Below are 24,048 nucleotides of genomic sequence, written 5' to 3' on the forward strand. Positions count from 1 at the left end.
TTTGGAAATATTAAAACAAAACTATTTTATCCAGTATTGCATTTAGGATGTATTCTAGTGCGAAATAGAAACTTATTGGGTTTTTTTTTATTTTAAAGAAAAAAAAAGAAGAAAAAAGACTCCCAAGTCCTCTGTGGCTGTCCTTGTTGATTTGTTGGCTATAAGAACATAATTGTCAACTAAAACTTTCCATTTCCAATTCAGCGCATGAGGGAAGCAGCTGTGGATGTTGACTTATTAAATTAAAATCTAATTATTATTACTAAGTTTTTTTGTTTTATGTATAATTACCACAGTCGGGGACATTATTTTTACGAAAAAAAATATTCGTCATTAAAATGTATCCTAAGTTTAAACAAAATGTGGTTGCTTTGTTGTGTAAATCATTTGCCGAGATCCTATCCGTTGATAAGAGAAGAGCTCCATTGATAATTCCGTTGATAAGGGAGCAACGCCGTTGATAAGGAACAATTCCGTTGATAGGGGAACAGTTCCGTGATAAGGGAAGAGCTCCGTTGTAAACGAAACAGCTCTGTTGTTAACGAAACAGCTCCGTTGTTAACGAAACAGCTCATTTGAGAGAGAGAGAGAGAGAGAGAGAGAGAGAGAGAGAGAGATAAATGGGGTTTAAAGTCCACTCGACACAAACTAGGTCATTTCGGGACTAACATATGGTTTAATTTTATTTCAATAATTCGCTTGGGCGTAGGGATCTTTAGCAGTGGGAGGAAACCGGAGGACTCGGAGAAAACCCACGAGGTCCGCTCCGTTGATGAAGGAACGAATGTAAAGGGAAATAACCATTTAATTCAATTTAGTATGTTCATTTCGATGAACCTCATGCGTTTTCTAATACATCTACGCCGACCGTAACCACAGAGCACACAGTGCTAATTATAAAAATAACCATCCTTATGGTGGTCCCGAATTGACTTAATCTCTCTGTACGTTTGCAATGTTGAATGAAGCGCATACTAAATCACTCTACTTCCGGCAAGTCCATTATGAAACATGTAGCGCCTACACCGTTTCTAAGGCGATCAGAAAGACACAATTTATATAGAATTAAAATGAAAAATGTGTGACAACAGTAGGATAGAGATCAAAGCTAATGTTATGAATTTATGGAAAATCAAGAAGTACTTGTGCTATTAATGCTTGTTTCTTTGACCGTCTACATTAGTTCAGTCGGTGCAGAACATCCGGGCGTTAAACCCAATTTCATTTCATTTTAATTTTTTATTTGATGAATTTCAGATGAACAACACAATGTCAGTGTCATCATACGATTTATATAAAGCGAGACCGCTTCCTTCTAATCGGATTAATTAATTAATTCATTTTATATTTTTTTTTAAATTTCAGATGAACAACACGACGTCACTATCATCTTACGATTTCTATAAACCGAGACCGCTCCCATCTTACCGGATTAATTATTTGGAGGAAAAGAGATGTAACGAATCAGTTTTCACCAAATCATATCCTAATGACGGTAAGCATATTTATTTCTATTCTAAACGTCATCGCAACCCATGCTCGGGCATATTCATTTTATGTCAAGACTAGTATTTAAATGTGTACGTGCAGTCAGCGTAACCAATTTCCAGACTCCAATTTAATAGATGTATAGATTCCTCTAGATGCCTTAACATGTTAATTTTATGTTGAATGGATATAGCCATAATATGTAATACCATACGTTTCCATCCCCTGATGAAAATAACCACGTGTAATTCTTGAACAGATTTCCGATCCATCATGATCAGCATCGGATCAAAATCTTGTAACGGTATACTTGTATCATAAGATACCTGGCCTCTTGGTGCACAAGACCCAACACTGTAGAATTGCCTTCCTTTTAATTTCCACAATCTATAGCTATCTATAAGATAAACAAAGAAAGCCAACTTATTTTAAGTTTACTGGTATTCATTTAGTTCTTAAGTCTTAGTATGATGCTATATTGTATGAAATGAAATGAAATGGGGGTTTAACGTCTTATTGTTCAGCTACGGCTTGGTTAATGAAGACGGGCATACGTCATACAGTGTGCTATGAGGGAAATTTTACCCGGACAGCGTCGCTACGGCCTACTCTGTTATCGAATTCCAACTGTCAGGGGATCTTTTACATGCACGCCAATGTGTACACGGGACCACGATTGTTCGTCCCACCCGAACGACTAGACAGATGTGTCCTGGTCAGACCCTCCATCATGCACCACTGACATGGAGAAACCATGCCGGGATATCACGATGAACTTTCTCAGCCAAAATAATTTTAACATTCAGATATTTAGTTGACTTGTACTAGAACGCAATCTATTGCAATCTGGTTAGTTGGAGGACTGGTGAAAGTTTTTAATAAGTCAATACCGACATGCTTATATACCTGTGTCATTTCTGGAGAATCTGTCGTCTCAAAGACTCGGCTCGAAGACCCGGGAACCCAAAAGTGTTTAATATACAAAATAATAAGTACGGCCGTATCATGAACCAGAAACAGATTATCATTATTAATCATTACGTCATCCCGTCATTGATGTACAGTTAACCACAAAATAAACCAGCATACTAAGTTTCTTGTCCATCTTACTCGAATTGGCAGAGCTTTGGGTTTCTGTTTGAAACACATTGCCACAAGAGCAAGAAGGAAAGACATTACCCAGTTAATGGAACAAAAAGTAGATTACCCAGTTAATGGAACAAGAAAAAGATTATCCAGTTAATGGAACAAAAAACAGATTACCCAGTTAATGGAACAAGAACCAGATTACCCAATTAATGGAACAAGAAAAAGATTATCCAGTTAATGGAACAAAAATCAGATACATAGTTAATAGACCAAGAACAAAAAAATACCCAGTTAACGGAACAAGAAGCAGATACATAGTTAATGGAACAAGAAAAAGAGTACCCAGTTAAAAGAAACAAGCGAATTTAGTAAGTAAAGGAATTGTTGTTTGAGTTGACAGTTGTCTCCGTGGGAAAAGCAGAAATCGGAGAAAGCCAGAACTATTTAAACAAGAGCATCGCTAACGCAGCAATATACGTCCACATTCCTGTTTTGTTTGATATGGTCCAGTTTGCATTGAGGGTCTGTGAAATAAAACTGGGTTGTAGGACTGCTATCAGTTTAACGTTTCGTTCACATTAACAGAACACAATTTTTATTTTAAAACAATCGATGTCTTTATTCTAAAAGCATGACGTTTAGAATAGGTATCCCCATTTCAAAAGGATCGGTTAAGAATTGCGGCCTGTAGGCAAAACACAAGACACACAAACATTAGGCGTGACTCTGTCCCAAGGGGTTGAGCATGCACCAAAAATAATAATAGAGGCCAGCCTTAGGATTAAGGAATAAGTGTAAAAACGTAGCCTTAGGCTATAAGGAATAAGTCTAAAAAAAAATTCAAGATGATCGATTAAGAAATGCGGTCTGCAAGTGACACACAGACATAAAAAAAGAAAATGGGCGTAGCTCTGCCCCTGGGGGTTGGGTATTCACCACAACTAATAGGGATGTTCCTTAGGATAGAAGGAATATGTATGCTAAGTTTCAAGGTGATACGATAAGAAATGCGATCTGTAGATGACAAACAAATAAATAAATATAAGGGATGGGCGTGGCTCTACCCCTGGTGGTCGGGCATGCACCAAAAACAATAGGGATCATACTTAGGGTATAAGCAATTCATATGAAAAATTTTCAAGACGATTGATTAAGAATTGTGGCCTGTAGGTGACACACAGACATAAAAAGAAAAGAAAATGGGCGTGGCTCTGCCCCTGGGGGTAAAAAAACAATAGGGGTCATCGTTAGGGTATAAGCAATTCATATGAAAAAATTTCAAGACAATTGATTAAGAATTGTGGTCTGTAGGCGACACACACACATAGAAAAAGAAAATGGGCGTGGCTTTGCCCCTGGGGGGTGGGCATGCACCCAAAACGATAGGGATGTTCCTGAGGGTACAAAGAATAAGTATGCAAAGTTTCAAGATGATACGTTAAGAAATGCGGCCTGTAGACGACAAACAAACAAATACAAAAATGGGCGTGGCTCTGCCCCGGGGAGGCGAGCATGCACTAAAAACAATAGGGATCATCCTTAGGGTATAAGGAATAAATATGTAAAGTTGATACGTTAAGAAATGCGGTCTGTAGATGACAAACAAATAAATAAATATAAGGAATGGGCGTGGCTCTGCCCCTGGGGGTCGGGCATGCACCAAAAACAATAGGGATCTTCCTTGGGGTATAAGGAATAAGTATACCAAGTTTGAAGAAAATCCAGTAAGAATTGCGCCCTGTAGGCGACACAAAGACACACGAAAAGAAAATGGGAAATGGGCGTGGCTCTGCCCCTGGGGGTTGGGCATGTACCCCAAACGATAGGGATGTTCCTTAGGGTACAAAGAATGTGTATGCAAGATTATAAGTTAAGAAATGTGGCCTGTAGACGACAAACAAACAAATACTAGAAATGGGCGTGGCTCTGCCCCTGGGGGTCGGGCATGCACCAAAAACAATAGGGATCTTCCTTGGGGTATAAGGAATAAGTATACCAAGTTTGAAGAAAATCCAGTAAGAATTGCGCCCTGTAGGCGACACAAAGACACACGAAAAGAAAATGGGCGTGGCTCTGCCCCTGGGGGTTGGGCATGCACCCCAAACGATAGGGATGTTCCTTAGGGTACAAAGAATGTGTATGCAAAGTTTCAAGATTATTAGTTAAGAAATGTGGCCTGTAGACGACAAACAAACAAATACTAGAAATGGGCGTGGCTCTGCCCCGGGGGGTCGGGCATGCACCAAAAACAATAGGGATCTTCCTTGGGGTATAAGGAATAAGTATACCAAGTTTGAAGAAAATCCATGAAGAATTGCGCCCTGTAGGCGAACCACAGACACACACACACACACACACACATACATACATACACACACACACACACACAGACAGGGGCGACGGCATAATACGTTCACATTATGAATGTGGACGTATAAAAATAGAAACGGGAAGTAATTAAAAAATATAATCACCTGAGAGTGGCGATGTTACCTGCAGCTGTTACCCGGAGTCTAGACTAAAAACAAATTTAAAATATATTAAAAAAGAATAAAAAAAAGGACCTCGAGATATCATCATAAAAACTGATAGCGATCGGTAACAATGGCGTCTATACATACATGCCTATCACAGGATAGTAAGGTACTTATAGTCCCGTTACTAATTAGAAATCAGTAATAATTAATAATTAATGGGTGATAAACCCCCGGAGGAATATATTTAACCAGTAGCTACAATCAGCTTGATTAGTGGGCTGATATCTGAAGCAAATCATCACAATAAAATATAAATATAATGAATAATTCTCTTTTTACTTTCAACTCTCGGTTGATTTTTATAAAGGATTACACTATTTTATTTTACCCCCTTTTTTATATACCGACGATTTTGATTGGTTGCATTGTAATGTCCATAACATATAAAACGGCGTAAAATGTATGGATGTCCCTTGGCGTTGTATTTAATGTATATACATTTATGTACATTGTGACAATTTATATAGAAGTCGTTTATCAATCTTACACGTAGAATTTTTGTTTATGGAAAGCCAATAAACTATAATAAATACTATGTAATGACCAGGGTTAAATCTGTGCCACATGAATTTTAATGGTGGTTGTATAGAGATAAATGAACGTTTAACCACAGGTAGACAAAGATTCGTTGTGAATTATTAATTTTCATATGCAATCGAATTTCATCAATTTTTATGCACAGGTCTACCCAATACCTGCTACCACTATTATCTAATTAATATTGCGCGTAGGACTGTCAGAAATATGTCTGAGAAAACGATGTCCGTTCAGGTCACTGCAAGAGAGTCGAAGTGCAAGAGAGTCGAAGGCGAGAATGGCGAATTTGATTTTTCATGCTGCCAGAGTAGTAAATTAAGTATCTTTACATGTGCAACATGTTTTTGGCTTTATTCAAATTATTCGTGTAATTTCATGGCGGTATATAAATGGACATAATATTTCTATTATTATTTGAGCGTCAGTACACAGGAACTCAATAATTTACTAATGAAGATTCGTGTACAATATTTGATCTCAGTAGTTAGTGATTCTACATATTGCCAAAAAAATCTAGAAAATCACAGTGTTCACAAATCATATGGCAAAATTATGACTGTCACGCAATACAATGAAAATGCCGCGTGATTTGGCTTGACAAACTGTTGATTTTCTTAGCTTGGTTCCTGAAAAATAATGTTCCTGAAAAATAATAGTGTGTACCTATATGCCGACATTTAGGATTGAACCTCCTATTGTGTAGCAATCGGGCTGTTGAAGAGGGACATATAGTTTGCCCAGACTGGAAGCGTTTCCGCCAACTCTCGTCCAATTTTAATTGTCAAATGTTACTTTACTTTTAAGCCAATGACGTTCAAATCTGACCTGATTTGACCCCTCGTCTATAAAAAATGGAAACGTCTTAGCATTGGTTGAGACAGGGTTAAAAGGGAATATAGCTATCATAGTAAAATGGTGGATTTCCATGTATTCACATACATTTAAATATTATAATTGGATGGCAATAGTTAGGATTGTATGTTGTCGGAGCTCCTTTCTGTCGGCCTGCAACTTGTGATCAATCGAATTAATGCAAGGTTTTATGATTTGCTTTTTTTTTCAAACTCAGCTTATTAAACTAATCATAACTTTTGATTAAATTCCATTGAAATCAACCATCATTTACACAGGGTCGCCTTCATTAGCCCAGTCTGGGCTCGATCTTAGAGATTTTTTCAGAGCGTCCCCTACTCCTTGTCACGTACAACCGGGGAATCGAAACCCTGTCAATGAAAGACCGTATGATACAGCGCGCGCGTGCTAACCATTCGGCCATTCCCCCACCCACCCCCCCAAAAAAAGGCAGACACGCCGCTGTCCGGTCAAAATGTTATTTATATCATACTGCATGGGGTATACCTGTCTTTTTTTACCCGGTTGGTGCAGCAAGATAGGACGATAAACCCCAGTCCACTTTAATTTAAATTTGTAGTTAAGGATTAAACCGGTAAATGATTAAATCTTGTGCTATTCAATAACGTGATTGATTAATCAAACTTGAAGCTAGATTACGTTTTTACACGCAATAATTTCCTATTTGGAGTGTTAGTATTTCTTAATCTAAAATATTTATGTCATTTCTGATTTAATTTTAATTGACCTACTCTACATGTAGACCTACTAATAATGATAGGAGAACCGCAATACACGCAAAAAAAAAAAAAAAAACCCGATAAGACAAACCAGGCCCGGGTCGGTAATAATACAGGCTTAAGTCAAAATTAAAAAAAAGAAATATATAGATAAACAAGAAAGACGTAATGAGACCGGTCTTGACGGTGGTCCTCTTCTGAAAGTGACCGGTCTTGGCGGCGGTCCTTTTCTGAATGGCGAAAGTCTGCCTGTTGCCGTCATGAGCGAGAACGTCAAAACATTTAACAATAATTAGGGCGATAATCCGGATGTTATTTTGGAAAATGCTAAAAATTAATAAATAAATAAAACTTCCTTATCAATTCACTGTTCTCTTCGAAACTTAAACTGAGAGAAGGTTACCAATTATAGGGAGAGGGAGTCTGATCAACTATTCTGTCAATATTGAGATTGAGTAACAAAATGACATTTTAGATAAAGGACTGACAGTTCCCGCTATACTGGTTAAAGGATTAAGGGCTGGCAGTTCTCGCTATTCTGGTTAAAGTATAAAGGGCTGACAGTTCTCGCTAATCTGGTTAAAGGATAGATACAGAGCTGACAGTCTGGCTAAAAGATAGATAAAGGACTGACAGTTCTCGCTATACCGGTTAAAGGATTAAGGGCTGATAGTTATCGCTATTCTGGTTAAAGGATAAAGGGCTGACAGTTCTCGCTATACTGGTTAAAATATAGATAAATGAAGGAAATGTGTTAAAAATTTCAGTGACATTAGTCATTCTGGTCTTTTAACAAACAGTATAGCCTCGATTGTCATTGCTTCCGTTCTTACGAAACTAAACCAATTCATTAATTAAATTATTAACTTCCAATCGTATTTAAATCCGTTGAAAATCAAAAGCATCCAAAAGTCTAGAGAGTTGACCATGGGCTTGTCATCTGGATAATTGTCTAATTAATGATTTATAAAACAAACGAATAATCTGTATTAGGCTGATTTAGCTCTTACATGATGAATCTTTAGTGTACAAAAGATGCTGTTAGATCTCTGTGTGGTGTGACTGTAAACAACCTCGCCTACTCCTATTTCCCATTTATTTTGTTTGATCTCTGAAAGCCAACAACCTTTTCAAATGAATTATACACTTTAAATAAAGATAATCATATATAACCAACAACTGCAGCTTGTGGAAAGAAGTTAAAATAGTAAAACACTGAGACATTTAACTTCAGAAGAACATTGAAAAGCTTTTGTTTAAATTATAATTTACGTTAAAATGTATGTTTGGAAAAGGCAAATATCTTAAGATATCGAATTTATCACAACAGAAACTCATAGACATTCAGAATCCTTCGATTAAATACTGTAATTTTCTATTACGTAAATTGACTATCTGCTCGATTCTCTTTCATTCTCGACCTGGCTCATTACTGTAATGCATACTCATGTTAGTATTTTATTTTAGTATCCGTATTTTAGGGCCATTAAATACGCGTGTTTAAATATACTGGAACCGATCATGGGCGAGAGGGGGGGGGGTATGGGGGGGGGGCGTGTAGGTAACACAATAATCACTGAAAATGCGTCATCTAAAAGCACACATGATCTATTACCGATGCAGGATTGGTCCATCAGAACAGAGTCCATATTTGTTTTGCGTGTCTCTGCTAAATCAATTCCCAGGAGTAGTGACGGGTAGTCTTACATATGAGTGTGCTTAATTATGCAAACTAAAATAACACCACTCCTCGTTAACTTAGGTTTAATTACACGAAATGCTCATATTCTTAAAGAGGCATTATGGGAGATTAGATAAAGAGTTGACAGTTCTCGCTTTAATAGTTAAAAAGTAGATCATCATTACCAAAGTCGGTAGGATAAAACAGTCTCGATTATCCAAGTTTGGATTTGATCATGAATCATGTTTGGATTTAATCATGAATGAGCGTTGAGCAGCAGATCGGATGCAAATCCAGTGAAAATCCGACACGTAAGATGACATCGGGGGTAGATTATGGTTTGGATATGTTAATTAATGTCTAATTAATAGTTTATATAACATAGGCAGATTTAGCTCGTGTATAATGTATGTTTAATAAAGCTTTTACTAGAATAGGAAACACAGATAAGAGCACAAACTTGATTAAAAATAACAACCTCTGGAAATTAATAAAAGCGCCAGGAAGTTTGAAACAAGAACAAAAATGAAGGTGAATTATATGAAAAACTTGGTTAATTAAAGCACTTATTCTCGTCACGTTATATTTGTTTAAGTTTCTCTTAATAAGCCGGTTCTTGAAATTTGTAAAGGGGGTCAGATTACTTATTCATGTTTAAAATAAAACAACAACATAATACCATCTTAAAATATACATAATACCGTCTCAATGAATACACAATATCGTATTAAAGAATAAATACTACTGTCTTAATTAAAGAATACACACTACTGCCTTAAAGAATACATACTACCGTCTCAATGAATACACAATACCGTCTTAAAGAATAAATACTACTGTCTTAGAGAAAACATAATACCGTCTTAAAGAAAATATAATACCGTTTTAAAGAATACATACTGCTGGCTTAAAGATACATACTGCTGGCTTAAAGATACATTCTACCGCTTTAAAGATACACACTGCTTGCTTATAGAATACACACTGCTGGCTTAAAGATACACACTGCTGGCTTAAAGAATAATTATTCTGGTTTTAATGTTAGTTGTTCTACTCTGCATCCTTATTATTTGTCAATTCTTTTAGAAGTCTAATTTGCTAGATTATATTTTTACACGGATTTAAGGTGTTAGTACATCTTTAACTTTCTTTTATTTCAGTTTAATTTGGTTGTCCTACTTTGCATGTAGGTCTACCTTATCATTTCGTTTGGAAGTCTAATTTGCTAGATTATATTTTTACGAATTTCCTATTTAAGCTGTTAGTATTTCTTTAACTCGGGTGCACTCCAGTTTTATTTGGGTTTGCCTACTCTACATGTAGATCTACCTTGTCCTTACGTTTCTCTTGAACGTCTAATTTGCGCCACTGCGATCAATTATAGATCCGGCTAATTTAAGATGTTTTCAATATGAACAATATATAGATATGTTAATAGACCTAACGCTAGTGTAATGACCGAAGATTGGCCTTGACAAGATATCAAACTCTATTACTGTTGCTGTTCTCTGAAACTGAACACCGAATGAAATATAACCTGTAAATTACGACACTGATAAACCTAAAATAACCCACAATTACCAAGTTGTGAAAAGATAAAAAAAAAAAAAACCATAACAATAAAACAAAATCGAGACATTTAAGATCATATAAACATTGGAAGCTTTTGTTAAATTTATAATTTACGGCTTTAAATGACAAGTGGCTTAATGTCATCATTCCGTGAAAGTCGTAAGATATCAAATTTATCACAACATAAACTTAACGTACCTCAGAGACATTCAGAATCCTTAGATGAATTACTGCAATTTCCTCTTACGTAAATTGCCTACGTGTTCTAAACAATTCAGGTCAGAAACTACATCTCGATTTTCTTTAGCGAGACGTTTATTCCGGGAGTGACCATCCTGACCTGGCTGATTGCTGTACATACTTATGCTATTGTATGTTTTCTCATCTTTAAACAGCCCGGAAATGAGCACGGGCGGATCAAAGGGGGGAGAGGAGGGGTCTTCGGGTAGGTGTGCATCCAATGCCGATATAATTACTGAAAAATCAATCCTCTAAATGTGCAAATGACCCTTTTCATATTTATGATATATCGTCCATATTTTGGCTGTGTGGCACTGCTCGATGGACGAGAAAATGACCCTAAAACCTCAATCTGATTAAAATACAGATCCTATTTCGTTTCGTTTTTTTTTATAATTTCGATGGCCTACACCAAATGTACTAAAGACAAGTAAAACGAAATTTTGAACTATAAAAACGAAACGAAATAGGATCTGTGTTTTAATCTGATTGCTAATAAGGTAAGTGACCCTACTTGGCTCAATGACAACCTTATGATGTAAAGTTGGAACATTCGGCCACCCTACCCCAAGTTCCTTCTTTAAGAAGGTAACCTCGTCAAAATGACCACCGGAAATAATACCTGTCAATGTCTTTAAATACAGGAAAAGATGCAAACAAAGAATACGCGTGCTTGTAAATAAATATTCTCCTGCATGATGTTAACGTAATCATTTGTCCTTTCGTCTCACCAAAGCGACTGCAAATTTGCCCCATCTAATATTAATTAGATATATTTAGATACACTGTTTGATGAATAAAGATAGTCTCATGAAGATTTAAAGTCACAATGCGCTATTTCTGCATAGTTGGAGCTAGCGTCTGCTTCCACCGATGATGATATAGCAGAACTTCATTTGCTAAGAAACCCCAACACAACCCCAACACAAATACATGTCGACGTGATGCTCCGTCCTTTTCGACACTACAGAGAGAGAGAGAGAGAGAAATGGGGTTTAACGTCCACTCGACACACACACACTAGGTCATTTCGGGACTAACATATGGTTTAATTTTATTTCAACAATTCGCTTGCGCGTAGGGGTCTTTAGCAGTGGGAGGAAACCGGGTCGACACTACAGAAGTGGGCTGTGAAATGTCAACGTGGCAGAGAGAGCCTTGATGATCCGCGTCCCGGAAAACCATCGACCTGAATCATTCAGGAAAACATTACCTGGGTGTCTGACATGGTAATGGCTAGTCGATGATTGACCATTCGACATATTGTCAGTGTTGTGGGTATCTCTCATGAGATGGTTGAGCAGATTATCGCCAACGAGTAAGGAATGGCAAACGTTTCTGCCTAGCAGAATGGAGCCAGATTCCTGACGTGTGACGTCTCGTGACAATCTGTGCCGTTTTGATGCAGATCCTGATAATTGTTTTGACCAGATATGTAACCACCGATGAGAACTGTTTCCAAAAATCAAAAAGGAACTAGCTGGTCGGCTTTTCCTAATAATGATTACGAGGACGTCATGTCAGCTGTTAACGAATTTTTTTGGGTGCCTGAAGAAAGTGTCTTTCTGATCGGCATTCAAGCCTTGCAGCATCATTAACATAAGTGTGTAAACCTCGAAGGTGGCTATACAGAAAAATGAATGGAAACCATTGACTTTATACTTGTCATCCAGCCCTCTTAAAGCTTTGATCTATGCACCTCTTGCTACACTGTCACTCGTCTTTCTTCTCTCACGCTCACGATTTGTTTCATCGCAGTCTCTCATTACAACATCTTGACCTGTAAATAAAGGATGATGTTTCATGGTAAAAGCTAACTTTGTTCGTCGAGGGGTTCCGAGCAGATAATGGTTCCTGGAATGGGTTCGCAACCAACAAAAGGTTAGGAGTAGACGCTGTAACTTGCCAGGCCCACCGTTCTGCAACAAGGGGAATCCAGGTTTGATCAAACCCGTGATTTCGTTCGCACTCTACCATAGGTTTTTTTTTATCCATGTATGTTTAGCCAGCGAAATTAACAAATATATATTAGAAATATTTTAAAACAAGGAGATGAAGATTTTGTGTTTTTGATCTAACTGTAAATGAATAAATAAATAAATACGCATTAAGGAAGTCAATGGTGGAATCGATGGCTTACAGAAGATTAACCTAGAACCGGGAATGGAAGTTGCTCCCTGAGCGCCACATTTGACTGATTATCTACTTTGATTACGATTTATATAATTCTCTGTCCATTGTCTTGTAATGTTCGGAATGGTCTGACACTCGATTATAGTAATATAGTGCACGGTAAATAATGGGGTTTAGCGTCTCGTCAACAAAACACTTAGTCATTTTGAGACTAACATGCGATGATTTATTTGGTGATATTGTGTGCAGTGCTAATGAGGAGAATGTTGCCTCAACAGCGACAACGTGAATGTCTAGACAATGCTTTACTTACCACTCTCTAAGCCACCATATGAATACACCTGACAAATGTCAACCGGGCTCGAGAAATCCCCGCGATGCGTCTTAATCAAGAATCTAACCCGTTACGTTCAAGCTGAGATTCAAGTGTTCCAATTGCTCGATTAACAAATAGTTCGCATAGGTAGCGCATATTTGGTGCAGTGTTATATTTGGTTTGGGAGCCACGGTGGCTAAGTGGGGAAGACGCTGGCTCGCTAGCCTGGAGGTCGCGTGTTCGATCTCTGCATTGGCCGAGAAAGTTCATCGGGATTTTCCGGCGTAGTTTCCCCGCGTCAGTGGTGCAGGACGGAGGGCCTGACAAGGACAGCTGTCTAGTCGTTCGGATGGGACGAAAAAACGAGGACCCGTGTACACATTAGCGTGCACGAAAAGGATACCTAGGCAGTTGTAATTCGATATATGAGTAGGCCATAGTTCCGCCGCCCGGGCAAAATTCCCCTCATAGCACAATGTATGACATATGACCGTCTTCATTAGCCCAGTCGGAGCAGAACAGTAGGACGTTAAAACCTATTTCATTTCATTTCATTATATTTGGTTTAAAGATGCATTCTGCACGATTTTGATGACCAGTTTGCTGTTACAAAAATACTATACAAATAGATTAATATATTAAATAATGCAGCCAATTTACATATTTCAAGTGTCGATTATACAGTTTAATTTTCTGTTATTAAATGGCGCGGGTGTTCTAATCCAATTACTATTTTCGATTACCTTATGACCTTTAAAGCCAGAAAAAAGACATGCAGTGTTCAGAGTTAGCTCATATATAATATTTAATGAATAATTAATTCAACATAATTACCAATAATCATAAGAATATAGGTCGGGGTCACATCGAACCAGGGCACTTCTAAAATGGCCTCCAGGTCGAGAATGATCTGCCCATCAGGTGTCAAGGGTTTCTTTTTTGAGTTTTATGCGAAAAGACAAAAATTTGATTTAGATCATTCTTCCCCCGAGCTCTTCATTTCTAATTCATATTAGAATAAAACTATTAAAACACTATATCTAGGGAAAATAGTGTAAACTGTAACAAATGTTCATTATATATGTGTTTGAATAATTTTCTCGTAAAATATAGATAATGACTGTTTAAATTATCTCTTGTTTTGCCGTTGAATACACGTTTTAATACGCGGACAACATGGTGACAATGGGAATTGAATTATTGTATGATTTACGCCAAGTAACAACAGAGACCGGAAACAAATTCCTATGGTAATCAGTCTCACGGAGACGTTTACATGAAACACATGCTGATAAAACTCTGCGGGGTTGTCAAAAATGCATTATATAAGAGCTAAATTTATTTCTTGCAGGACATTGCATTTGGCGTTTAACATTATCAATTACTGGTAGGCATTTATTCACATGATAGGCCCATAATTAAGTCTCTAGACCATCGGATGGCCGTGGATTAAAACGCGTTCTCATGTTCATAATTGAACGTTAATATGGATAATCGAGACTTGTTTAGTATCGTAGGAATATTGGTATTTGGCAATCACAACCTCAAACACACCTATTTGTCTTCAGAATAAATTGAAAATATATTCATTACCTATTTGTGGACTACTATAGCAAGAATGACCAGCACTTTATCGAAATCTTACATACTGCACTTCTAAGCTAATAAGAACCCATTTGTCGATAATTTTAAGAGAATTGATGCCGTGAAATCCAATGTTTTAATAAATCTTTTAACTCTTTAGTTACTGTAAATATTGACAACTTCGGTTCCTTACAGCAGATTAGAGAAGGGTGATATAGTCTGAAACCGTCCGAAACTACTTGTCCTTACGTCGTCTCAAACTTTACATCTTACTTTTGACCATCGAAAAAGTGTACAGCCCATTGAAAAAGTGCAAAAACGTTCCTGGACTGAGATTAGGAAAGGGCTAAAAGTCACGCGTTGGATGAGAAAGTTTTACCGGATTTCCCAGTTTAGCGCCCCTTCTCAGTCATACAAGGCGAGGGTCTGATAGTGGAAACATGGCTAATCGTTCAGATGACGAAAAACTGATGTCCCATGCGATGTCATTGGTATAGTACTTTACAGATTCCCTGAAAGTGAAAGTTGTACATTGAAAAAAGAAAACACATTTCAATACTCTGCCGCCAAGCCAGAATCTCATTAAAGGTGTACTGGATGACGTATATTTGTCGTTATCAGGGGGGTTGGATGGCTAAATGGTTAGCGTGCGCGCGCTGTATCATAAAGTCTGTCATTGAGTCGACTGGCGTGGTTTCGAATCCCCGGTTGTACGTGACAAGGAGTAGGGTCGCCTGTCCAACCTCGTGGGTTTTCTCCGGTTTCCTCCCACTGCTAAAGACCCCTACGCGCAAGCGAATTATTGAAATAAAATTAAACCATATGTTAGTCCCGAAATGACCTAGTTTGTGTCGAGTGGACGTTAAACCCCATTTCTCTCTCTCTCTCTTTTGTCGTTATCAACCCTATTGGTATAGAAAAGTTACTGTAATGCATTTAACATTTGACACGCATATAACGCTGTGTTATGATTATAATTGATGTCCGACATGGGCTGCGTTAATATTATTCAATTAGCCTATAACAAAGAGAGAATCACAAATTATTGTAATGCTAAAGAACATCCAAATGATGTATGGAAGAATTCCCTGGTGTAATCACTTCATATCACGCCATTGTGACCAATCTACTTCCAAGACGAACACAAAAATGTCAAAACGATCGGAAATATTTTTAATGATGTACAATGTAATATATTATTAATATGTGTTCAAATTAGAAAATTCCATTAAAGTAAAATGGATTGACTTTATACCCCAGGAGAACTGTCCAGTCAAACGCAGATAGAATTAACAGTTCAGGAGAACTAAGCAACACTGATACAAACAGTATAGGAGAACTGGCCAGTCAAACACAGATAGAACAAACAATTCAGGAGAACTGTTCAGTCAAACAGTGATAGAACAAACAGTATAGGGGAACTGCCCAGTTAAACACAGATATAACAGTCAATGCAGAAGAACTGCCCAGTCAAACACAGATAGAACAAAAAATACAGGAGAACTGCCCAATCAAACACAGAAAGAACAAACAATACAGGCGAACTAGCAATCAGGATAACTATACAGTTAAACACATATTGCAGGAGAACTGCACAGTTAGACATACTGAACAAACAATAAAACGTCTAACTCGCTGAGCCACAGCGGTTTCCCCCCCACTTGTTTTAATTTCTTGAGTATCTATCCCAAGACGATATTGAGATCGAGTAATTTAATTTACATCTATACAACAATTTTATTTATTTAATCCAAATTAAATATAGCTGTAGCATATTGATATTATATGAACACCACATGGAAAACAATCGCAATTGTAACTAAAGCAACGTTTCATTGAGAACCTCACAACGTTATCAAGCAAATGATAACAAATATAATATACAGAAGTGTTATATATGCTGACTGTTATGCCAAAATTAAAATTCCTAGGAGCATACCAAATATCAAACTGTCCTGTAATATCAATTGTAATTTTCATAAATATTATAAATATTACATTGAAGTATCGCTCTATTCAAATGTTAACTTGACTTCAAGTATAATTAAAAACTGAAATACGTTAGAATACTGGATACCTTTATTTCATAAGCAATCGAAAAATTGAAATGCTTAACTCAATTATGAAATGTGAAACATTGCTTCTATTTCCAAAGTTAATTCTGTTATGAAATATTAAATTGTTTTCTGTTCGTGTGTTACAGAAAGACAAGGGAGGTATTTGTCGGTTTGAAATAATTCTAGATTTCTCAAATTTAGGCATAAGTTTTTGTTCGGAAGCCTTTCTTCTTTGAGGGACGAAGATGTGTATATGACTGGCTGTATGACTGTAAGATGAAGTGACTGACTGCAGGCTGCTGTATGATGAAATGGCTGTATGACTGAGTGCGGTGTTATCTACAATGAAATGATTAAATGTCTGACTGTAGTGTTATATCATCATATATGGCGGGCTATAAGATGGTATGACTATATGACCGTTAGTGTTATCGACAATGATATGACTATATGATTGAATATAGTATTATCTACAAGTAAGTGACTATATGACTGACGACTGTAGTGTTATCTACAATGAAATGACTATATGACTGACGACTGCAGTGTTATCTACAATGAAATGACTATATGACTGGCGACAGTAGTGTTATCTACAATGAAAGGACTATATATATATGGCTGACTCGAAGATGATATAAATATACTACTGGATGTAAAGTGTTGTCCATTTTTATTCATTTACAGATTGGATTGCTTCTGGTTTATAGTTACAGCTACTTTCAACTCTCTGTATTACAACTCGATAACAATAACAGCTTCGTTGACTTACTTTTTCGCCTACAACAAAACTTACTGAGAATTTAACTTCCACGATTACGTAATACCACACGATGTTAAAACATTGGCCTTGCTTTACTGCATAGAAAACAATAAATGAAAGTGATTGACGGCTATCGTGTTAACATCATTGTAATCAGACCCCGAAATTGATTGCCCATTTTAACACTAAAGAGCTTTGTCAACAGTGTGATGTCACCCCCCGATATTGATGATGATAAACGCATTAAAACACAATGGAGAATGCGATAATTTCTAAACAAACCTGCTAATGGTTGTCTTTTTTTCCCTAAATTAAGTCATAAATTGACATTTCGATGCGTTTGCATGTTTAATAAAAGAAATGAAATAACATGATTTTGGTAAAGAGCGAATCGATGTTGGTACAGTGGGATTTGAAGCGATCGTCAAATATAAAAAATGGTGTAATTTGGGAGAGTTACGATCATGTCATTTAGCTTGATGACTTTTAACGTCAAAACAAGATTTCAACGAATTGGGTGTCGATGAATTAGATTTGAATTTGTATAACACCCCATCTTGATGTGTAATCGACTAATCGACTATAGCCTGGAGGAACTCCACTTGCTATTTACCCGATTTTGCTTTTGAAAGGAAAAAATAAAATGGAGTGCGACATCTGATTAACACACCACTTGAGGCAATTTGAGACTGACATATGGCCACGGGTGCAATAATATCAAGGACAGTGGTGTTTCCAGTACTCGTCGTCGAATTCCAGCTGTTTGTATTTTTTACGTGCCCGCCAACGTGTACTAAGGTCTACCTTGATATTGACAATTAGAAAACACCTTACTCGTGAGCCTCGCAACTAGACCACACCTTACTTCTCGGGCCTCGCAACTAGACCACGCCTCATTCCTGAGCCTCGCGACTAGATCACGCCTCATTCCGGAGCCTCGCGGCAAGATCACGCCTCATTCCTGAGCCTCGCGGCTAGATCACGCCTTATTCCTGAGCCTCGCGGGCCTTACACTTGAAACGTGATAATCGCGTGAGTCTTTGGATGTGTTATTAAAACACCAGCAATTTGTAACACTTAACTAAAAAAATGGCTCGAGGCATTTTAATTTATCATAAATCAATTTTTTATGGAGAAATGTTTTACTTTTAACGATAAAATAAAAGGTCATTCAATGAAAAGGCTGACAATAAAGAAAACTATTACATTAATTAAATATTCTCTTTTCCTAAAAAAAACCAAAACAACCTCAGAAGATCGATTTTCTACCGGATTAAAATCATATGTAATCAATTTCTTTTCGTTTTATATTTGGTGGTGAGAAAGAAAAAATAGACGAAACGAAATATTAATCTAAGTGTAATTAAATTGATCAGCTTTTAGAAATATTTTTGTACATTTTAATCGATTGGTACTCGGATTCACACTATCATGATTTATACAGTGGGAAAAAATCTAATTCTGTAGTTTTATGGTTGTTTTAAAGTCCATGTTTTTGATTTGCATTTTTCAACCAATAAGGAATTCTTAATCTACCTTAAAATTGTACCCAATAGAGGATGTCATATGTTGTGAAATTTTCAGTTCATTATACCCTTGTTAATATCGAACCGAATTGAACCTTCAGCTGCACAGATATTAACTAATATGACACAACTTTCACAATATTGTAGTCAACAAGGGATTCAAACGACCATTTAACCTTCATCATTTCAAGTTGAAACCCTCTCATAAGACATCATTTTGTTATCCGATTTAAACTATAAATTGTGAATTAATAGGTGTTTTTGGTCTTGAGGGTTAACAATTCTGATTAATATGTCCGTGTTTTGCTTTGCATCGCCCTTTGTATAAATCATAAAATCTAAACAATAACAGCCTATCCTTCATCAACCGGGCTAATGATGGCGGGAATGTAACATAATTTTCCAGTGTGATTTCCCCTTGTCAGTGGTGCAGGAAGGATCTGACAAGGAACGGTCTCTAGTCGTTCGGATGGGACAAATAATCGTGTTCTTCGAAATAACTGCATGATGGCGTATGTCATTATCCCGGTCGACGAATGTAAGACACCCTAAAAGTAATTTAATTCTTGTAATTTTAGCTTACATTAGTTTCACCTCTCTTGAACAAAGAGGGGTTCGATGACCGAATGGTTAACGCGTGCGCGTTGGATCAAAAGGTATGTCATTGAGACAAATTTCTCGCTTTTACGTGACAAAGCGTTGGGTCGCCTGACCAACCTCTTTTGCTTTCTCCGGGTCCTCTGGTTTCCACCCACTGCTAAATATTCCTACGCGTGTGCGAATTATTGAAATAAACTGAACGATATGTTAGTCCCGAAATGAACTAGTTTGTGTCGAGTGGACGTTACCTCACCCCCCCCTCTCTCTCTGTCTCTCTCTCTCTCGCTCAAGCTGAAATGCCTTATTTTACTTGTGCGCAGGTTACGTAGATAACCTTTTAAAATCTTGGAAAGATACCACGACGTTTGATTCAATGACAGACCTAAAGCACATGGTTAACCAAATAACACCCCATATCCTACTAAACAGATTACATCTCGTTAAAATAATTCAATATGCACACTTCCGTTATTAAATAAAACAACCAACTTTGTAATTTGAATCAAATGGAATTGTTTTGACAATCGCTTGTCCTTAAATAGGTCTACTTATCTTATAAAGCACCTGTGACTGGATGCACCATTGTATATACATATAAAATTCCGTCAAAATTACTGACCGTCATTTTATTGATGTTGAATCCTTTGTAAACTACAATAATATGACAGTTAAAAATACATTATGCAAGAGCTAAATCAGCCTATTGTAGGTCTTTCTTTAGGCCTGAAATGTTATCTAAATTATTAATTAGACATTAATCAACTTATCCAGACCAAAATGAACTCTTGACGTCATAGCCTACGATATGTACTGGATTAGGATCCGATTTGCTGCTCAACTTTCATTCGTGATTTAATCATGAAATGGATAATCGAAACTATGTTTTTTATCGCACCGACTTTAGTAATGATGATCGAGGCTAGGCCAAAAATCCAATCGCTAAATTCTCGGTTCAGAGTAGAGCAATTTGACTGAAACTTTCATCAAATAACCTTTTCACTATCTAGTTTTTAACTATTATAGTGAGAACTGCCAGCTTTTTATCTAATCTCCCATAATGTATCTTTAAATCTCAGAAATAAACCAGTTCAGTATTTACAATTCCCCATCTGTAGATATCTTCTTCATACCATATCCAGTCTACTAGATATTCCGGTATTACTTTCTTATTTCACATTGAAGATACAAATGGGCTAGTGAAGACGGGCATACGCCATACAGTGTGCTATGAGGGAATTTTTTGCCCGGACAGCGTTGCTACGGCCTACTCTTATATTGAATTCCAACTGGTAGAGAGAGAGAGAAATGGGGTTTAACGTCCACTCGACACAAACTAGGTCATTTCGGGACTAACATATGGTTCAATTTTATTTCCATAGTTCGCTTGCGCGTAGGGGTCTTTAGCAGTGGGAGGAAACCGGAGGACCCGGAGAAAACCCACGAAGTTGGACAGGCGACCCTACTCCTTGTCCAACTGGTAGAGGTTATTTTACTTGCACGCCAATGTGTACACGGGATTTCAGTTTTTCGTCTCACCCGAACACATATACGGTGTCTTTTGTCAGGCCCTCTGTCCTGCACCAGTGACAAGGTGAAACCACACCTAAAAATCCCTATGAAATTGCCGGCCAATGCAGGTATCAAACACGGGACCTCCAGGTTAGCGAGCCAACGTCTTACTCACTTAGTCACCGTGGCTCGGAATGAAGATACAATAGAGTGTTCGTTAAACTAGTGTTTTATATTCAATGTGTTTAACTTTGTGTGTTTTATATTTTCAGGGGGAGTATATTGTAATGCTACCTTCGACCACTGGCTGTGTTGGGATTACACCCCGGCTGGTAGCACTATTTATCAGCCCTGTCCTATATCATTTGACACCGGCATGAATCCGGACGGTAAGTTGTCTTTAATAATATCCTACCCAATTTGTAAATTTATTAGTTCGACATCAGAACAAAACAAATATAAAATAATCGGAGTTGAAGTCTGTATACCGATTACACAATTATCTAAAATAACTGACATGATTAAATGTGAAAATATAAATTTTAAAATTTGGTGTATCCTCTGAAAAGATAATGGTGTATTATTAAGACCAACTGTTTGAATATGTTATTGTTTTAATATAGGGGGATCACGTGGCTAAGTGGGTAAGACGCTAGCTCGCTAGCCTGAAGGTCGGGTGTTCGATCCCTGCATTGGCCGAGAAAGTTCATCCAGATTTTCCGGCGTGGTTCTCCCTTGTCAGTGATGCAGGACGGAGGGGCTGACAAGGAAAGCTGTCTAGTCGTTCGGATGGGACGAAAACCGAGGTCCTGTGTACACATTGGCGTGCACGTAAAAGATCCCTTGGCAGTTGGAATTCGATATAAGAGTAAGCCGTAGTGCCGCTGTCCGGGCAAAATTTCCCTCATAGCACACTGTATGGCGTATGCCCGTCTTCATTAGCCCAGGTTAGGAGCAGAACAGTAGGACGTTAAACCCTATTTCATTTCATTTCATTTTTGTCTCAATATAGAATCTAACTGGTATGTTCATCAATATAGAATCTAACTGGTATGTTCATCAATCTCATTAAAATACAGATCTATATCTCGTTTCGTTTTTTATACTTACGATGGCCTACACGACATGAAGATCTAATCGGTTGTAGTAAAAGGTCACGTCAGAGGTCGTACGAACGGCTTTTGACCCTTTGACGTCAGACATTGATTAATCAACCAGCGTTGACGTTTCTAGTGCTTTACCCACAGTTCAGTGGATCGCACGCCAAGAAGTCGACGTAACAGATCGTTCCATTGGCTATTCGCCCACGCAGGTTATATAGCAACTCTTCCAGATCCTAATGTAGTACAGGCATATAAAACGAAATTTTGAACTATAAAAAACGAAACGAAATAGGATCTGTGTTTTAATCAGATTGGTATGTTCATAAAAATGCAACTATGGCCGAAGTTCTTAACAAGTATATGTACTATAAGGCAAGAAGAATGTGAGAACTACTACTATTTGAATTGGTTTAACCTGCACGAAGTTGGTATTTACATGTACTTCAAATATTATGTTTGACAAATAGAACGCTTTCTGAAATAAGTGAGATCATGAATCATTTGCATTATTATTAAAATGCAGCGATTATAGTATGTTGGTAAATTTCAGGATTTGCTGAGAAACGGTGTATGGAAGACGGAAGTTGGTTACGACATCCTGGTTCTGGGCGAATATGGACGAATTATAAACAGTGTATTAATACTGAGGTAAGTTGAAAAGATGGCGGAGACAGGGCATGCTTACCCATTCTTCAACAAGCGGAAGTACTTTTCTATTGGCACATACCAGTGGTACCGACCGTATACTATTACACTGGTTTTAGTGAGAGGAGGGTTTATTTTGTGGATTCTTTCGGGGATTGTAAAAGCTATGATCTGGACTAAACTTAAATGTTCGAAACATGGTCTACTTGTTAGAAAGTGTTCGACATACATAACATCAAAATTTGTAACAAATGCGTTACGATAGGATTGTCCGTATTGAGTCCACGATCTGGTACGTGCACATACGTTCGGATACGTTTCGATACGGTCAACACGATTGCGGCGACTGACCTCAATATAAGATAAGACTTGATAGGATCACCACGATTACTCCACGATTACTCCACGATTAAAACCACGATTTCAATCGTAGAATTATTCCCAATCTTACTCCTCTTGCCACATTGTCAGTCGTCTTTCCTCAATATTTATAAAGGTGTAAAAATGTCAACAATAAAGTTTCAAATCAGTAAAACAATAAATGCAATGAAGGTGATGTTTCATGGTAAAAGGTGACTTTATTCTTACAGGGGTCGCGATCAAATGCTGGGTTACGAAATGGGGTCACAACCAACAAAATGTTGGTAACAACTGACATAAGATTTTAAATATGAGTCAATGTTCAACATAACATCAAATTTTAGAATTTGTCAAATCTTGTATATTTAAAGAAATAATTATTAAACATTGCTGCTACGAACAAACATAATTATACAGGTACACAAATAGTAATTATGATTTTGAATTCTACTATCTATACCTATGGGGACTTTAAGAAAATTTGGTATTTTAACTTGACACTTTTAAACCCTTTGCATGTTTCACATTGAAATTGTATTCGCTAAAATGTCTTTCTTGAAAAAGTTATTTTATGGCAATTCAATTAAAATATAACTCTATGGCATTTCCTTGACATTTGATTGTTACTACTGCGTATTATTCTATTCGGTATCTTTATTTAATTTCTGATATTTAAGTCCTTCTTCAATTATTTAAAATTAACAGTAATTCGAGTG

General features: G+C 37.2%; 1 protein-coding gene across 1 annotated transcript in view; it reads left to right on the plus strand.

Moving 5' to 3' along the window:
* LOC126831955 (calcitonin receptor) overlaps window positions 1–24,048 on the plus strand; it is a 174,339-nt gene that overhangs the window by 119,999 nt on the left and 30,292 nt on the right. The window contains exons 2-4 of the mRNA XM_050562620.2: window positions 1,366–1,495; window positions 21,497–21,613; window positions 22,878–22,975. Coding sequence (XP_050418577.1) covers window positions 1,366–1,495; window positions 21,497–21,613; window positions 22,878–22,975 — 345 coding nt within the window. The remainder of the gene's footprint in view (window positions 1–1,365; window positions 1,496–21,496; window positions 21,614–22,877; window positions 22,976–24,048) is intronic.

This window comes from Patella vulgata, chromosome 9 (assembly GCF_932274485.2).
Source record: "Patella vulgata chromosome 9, xgPatVulg1.2, whole genome shotgun sequence".
Classification (NCBI taxonomy): Eukaryota; Metazoa; Mollusca; class Gastropoda; family Patellidae; genus Patella; species Patella vulgata.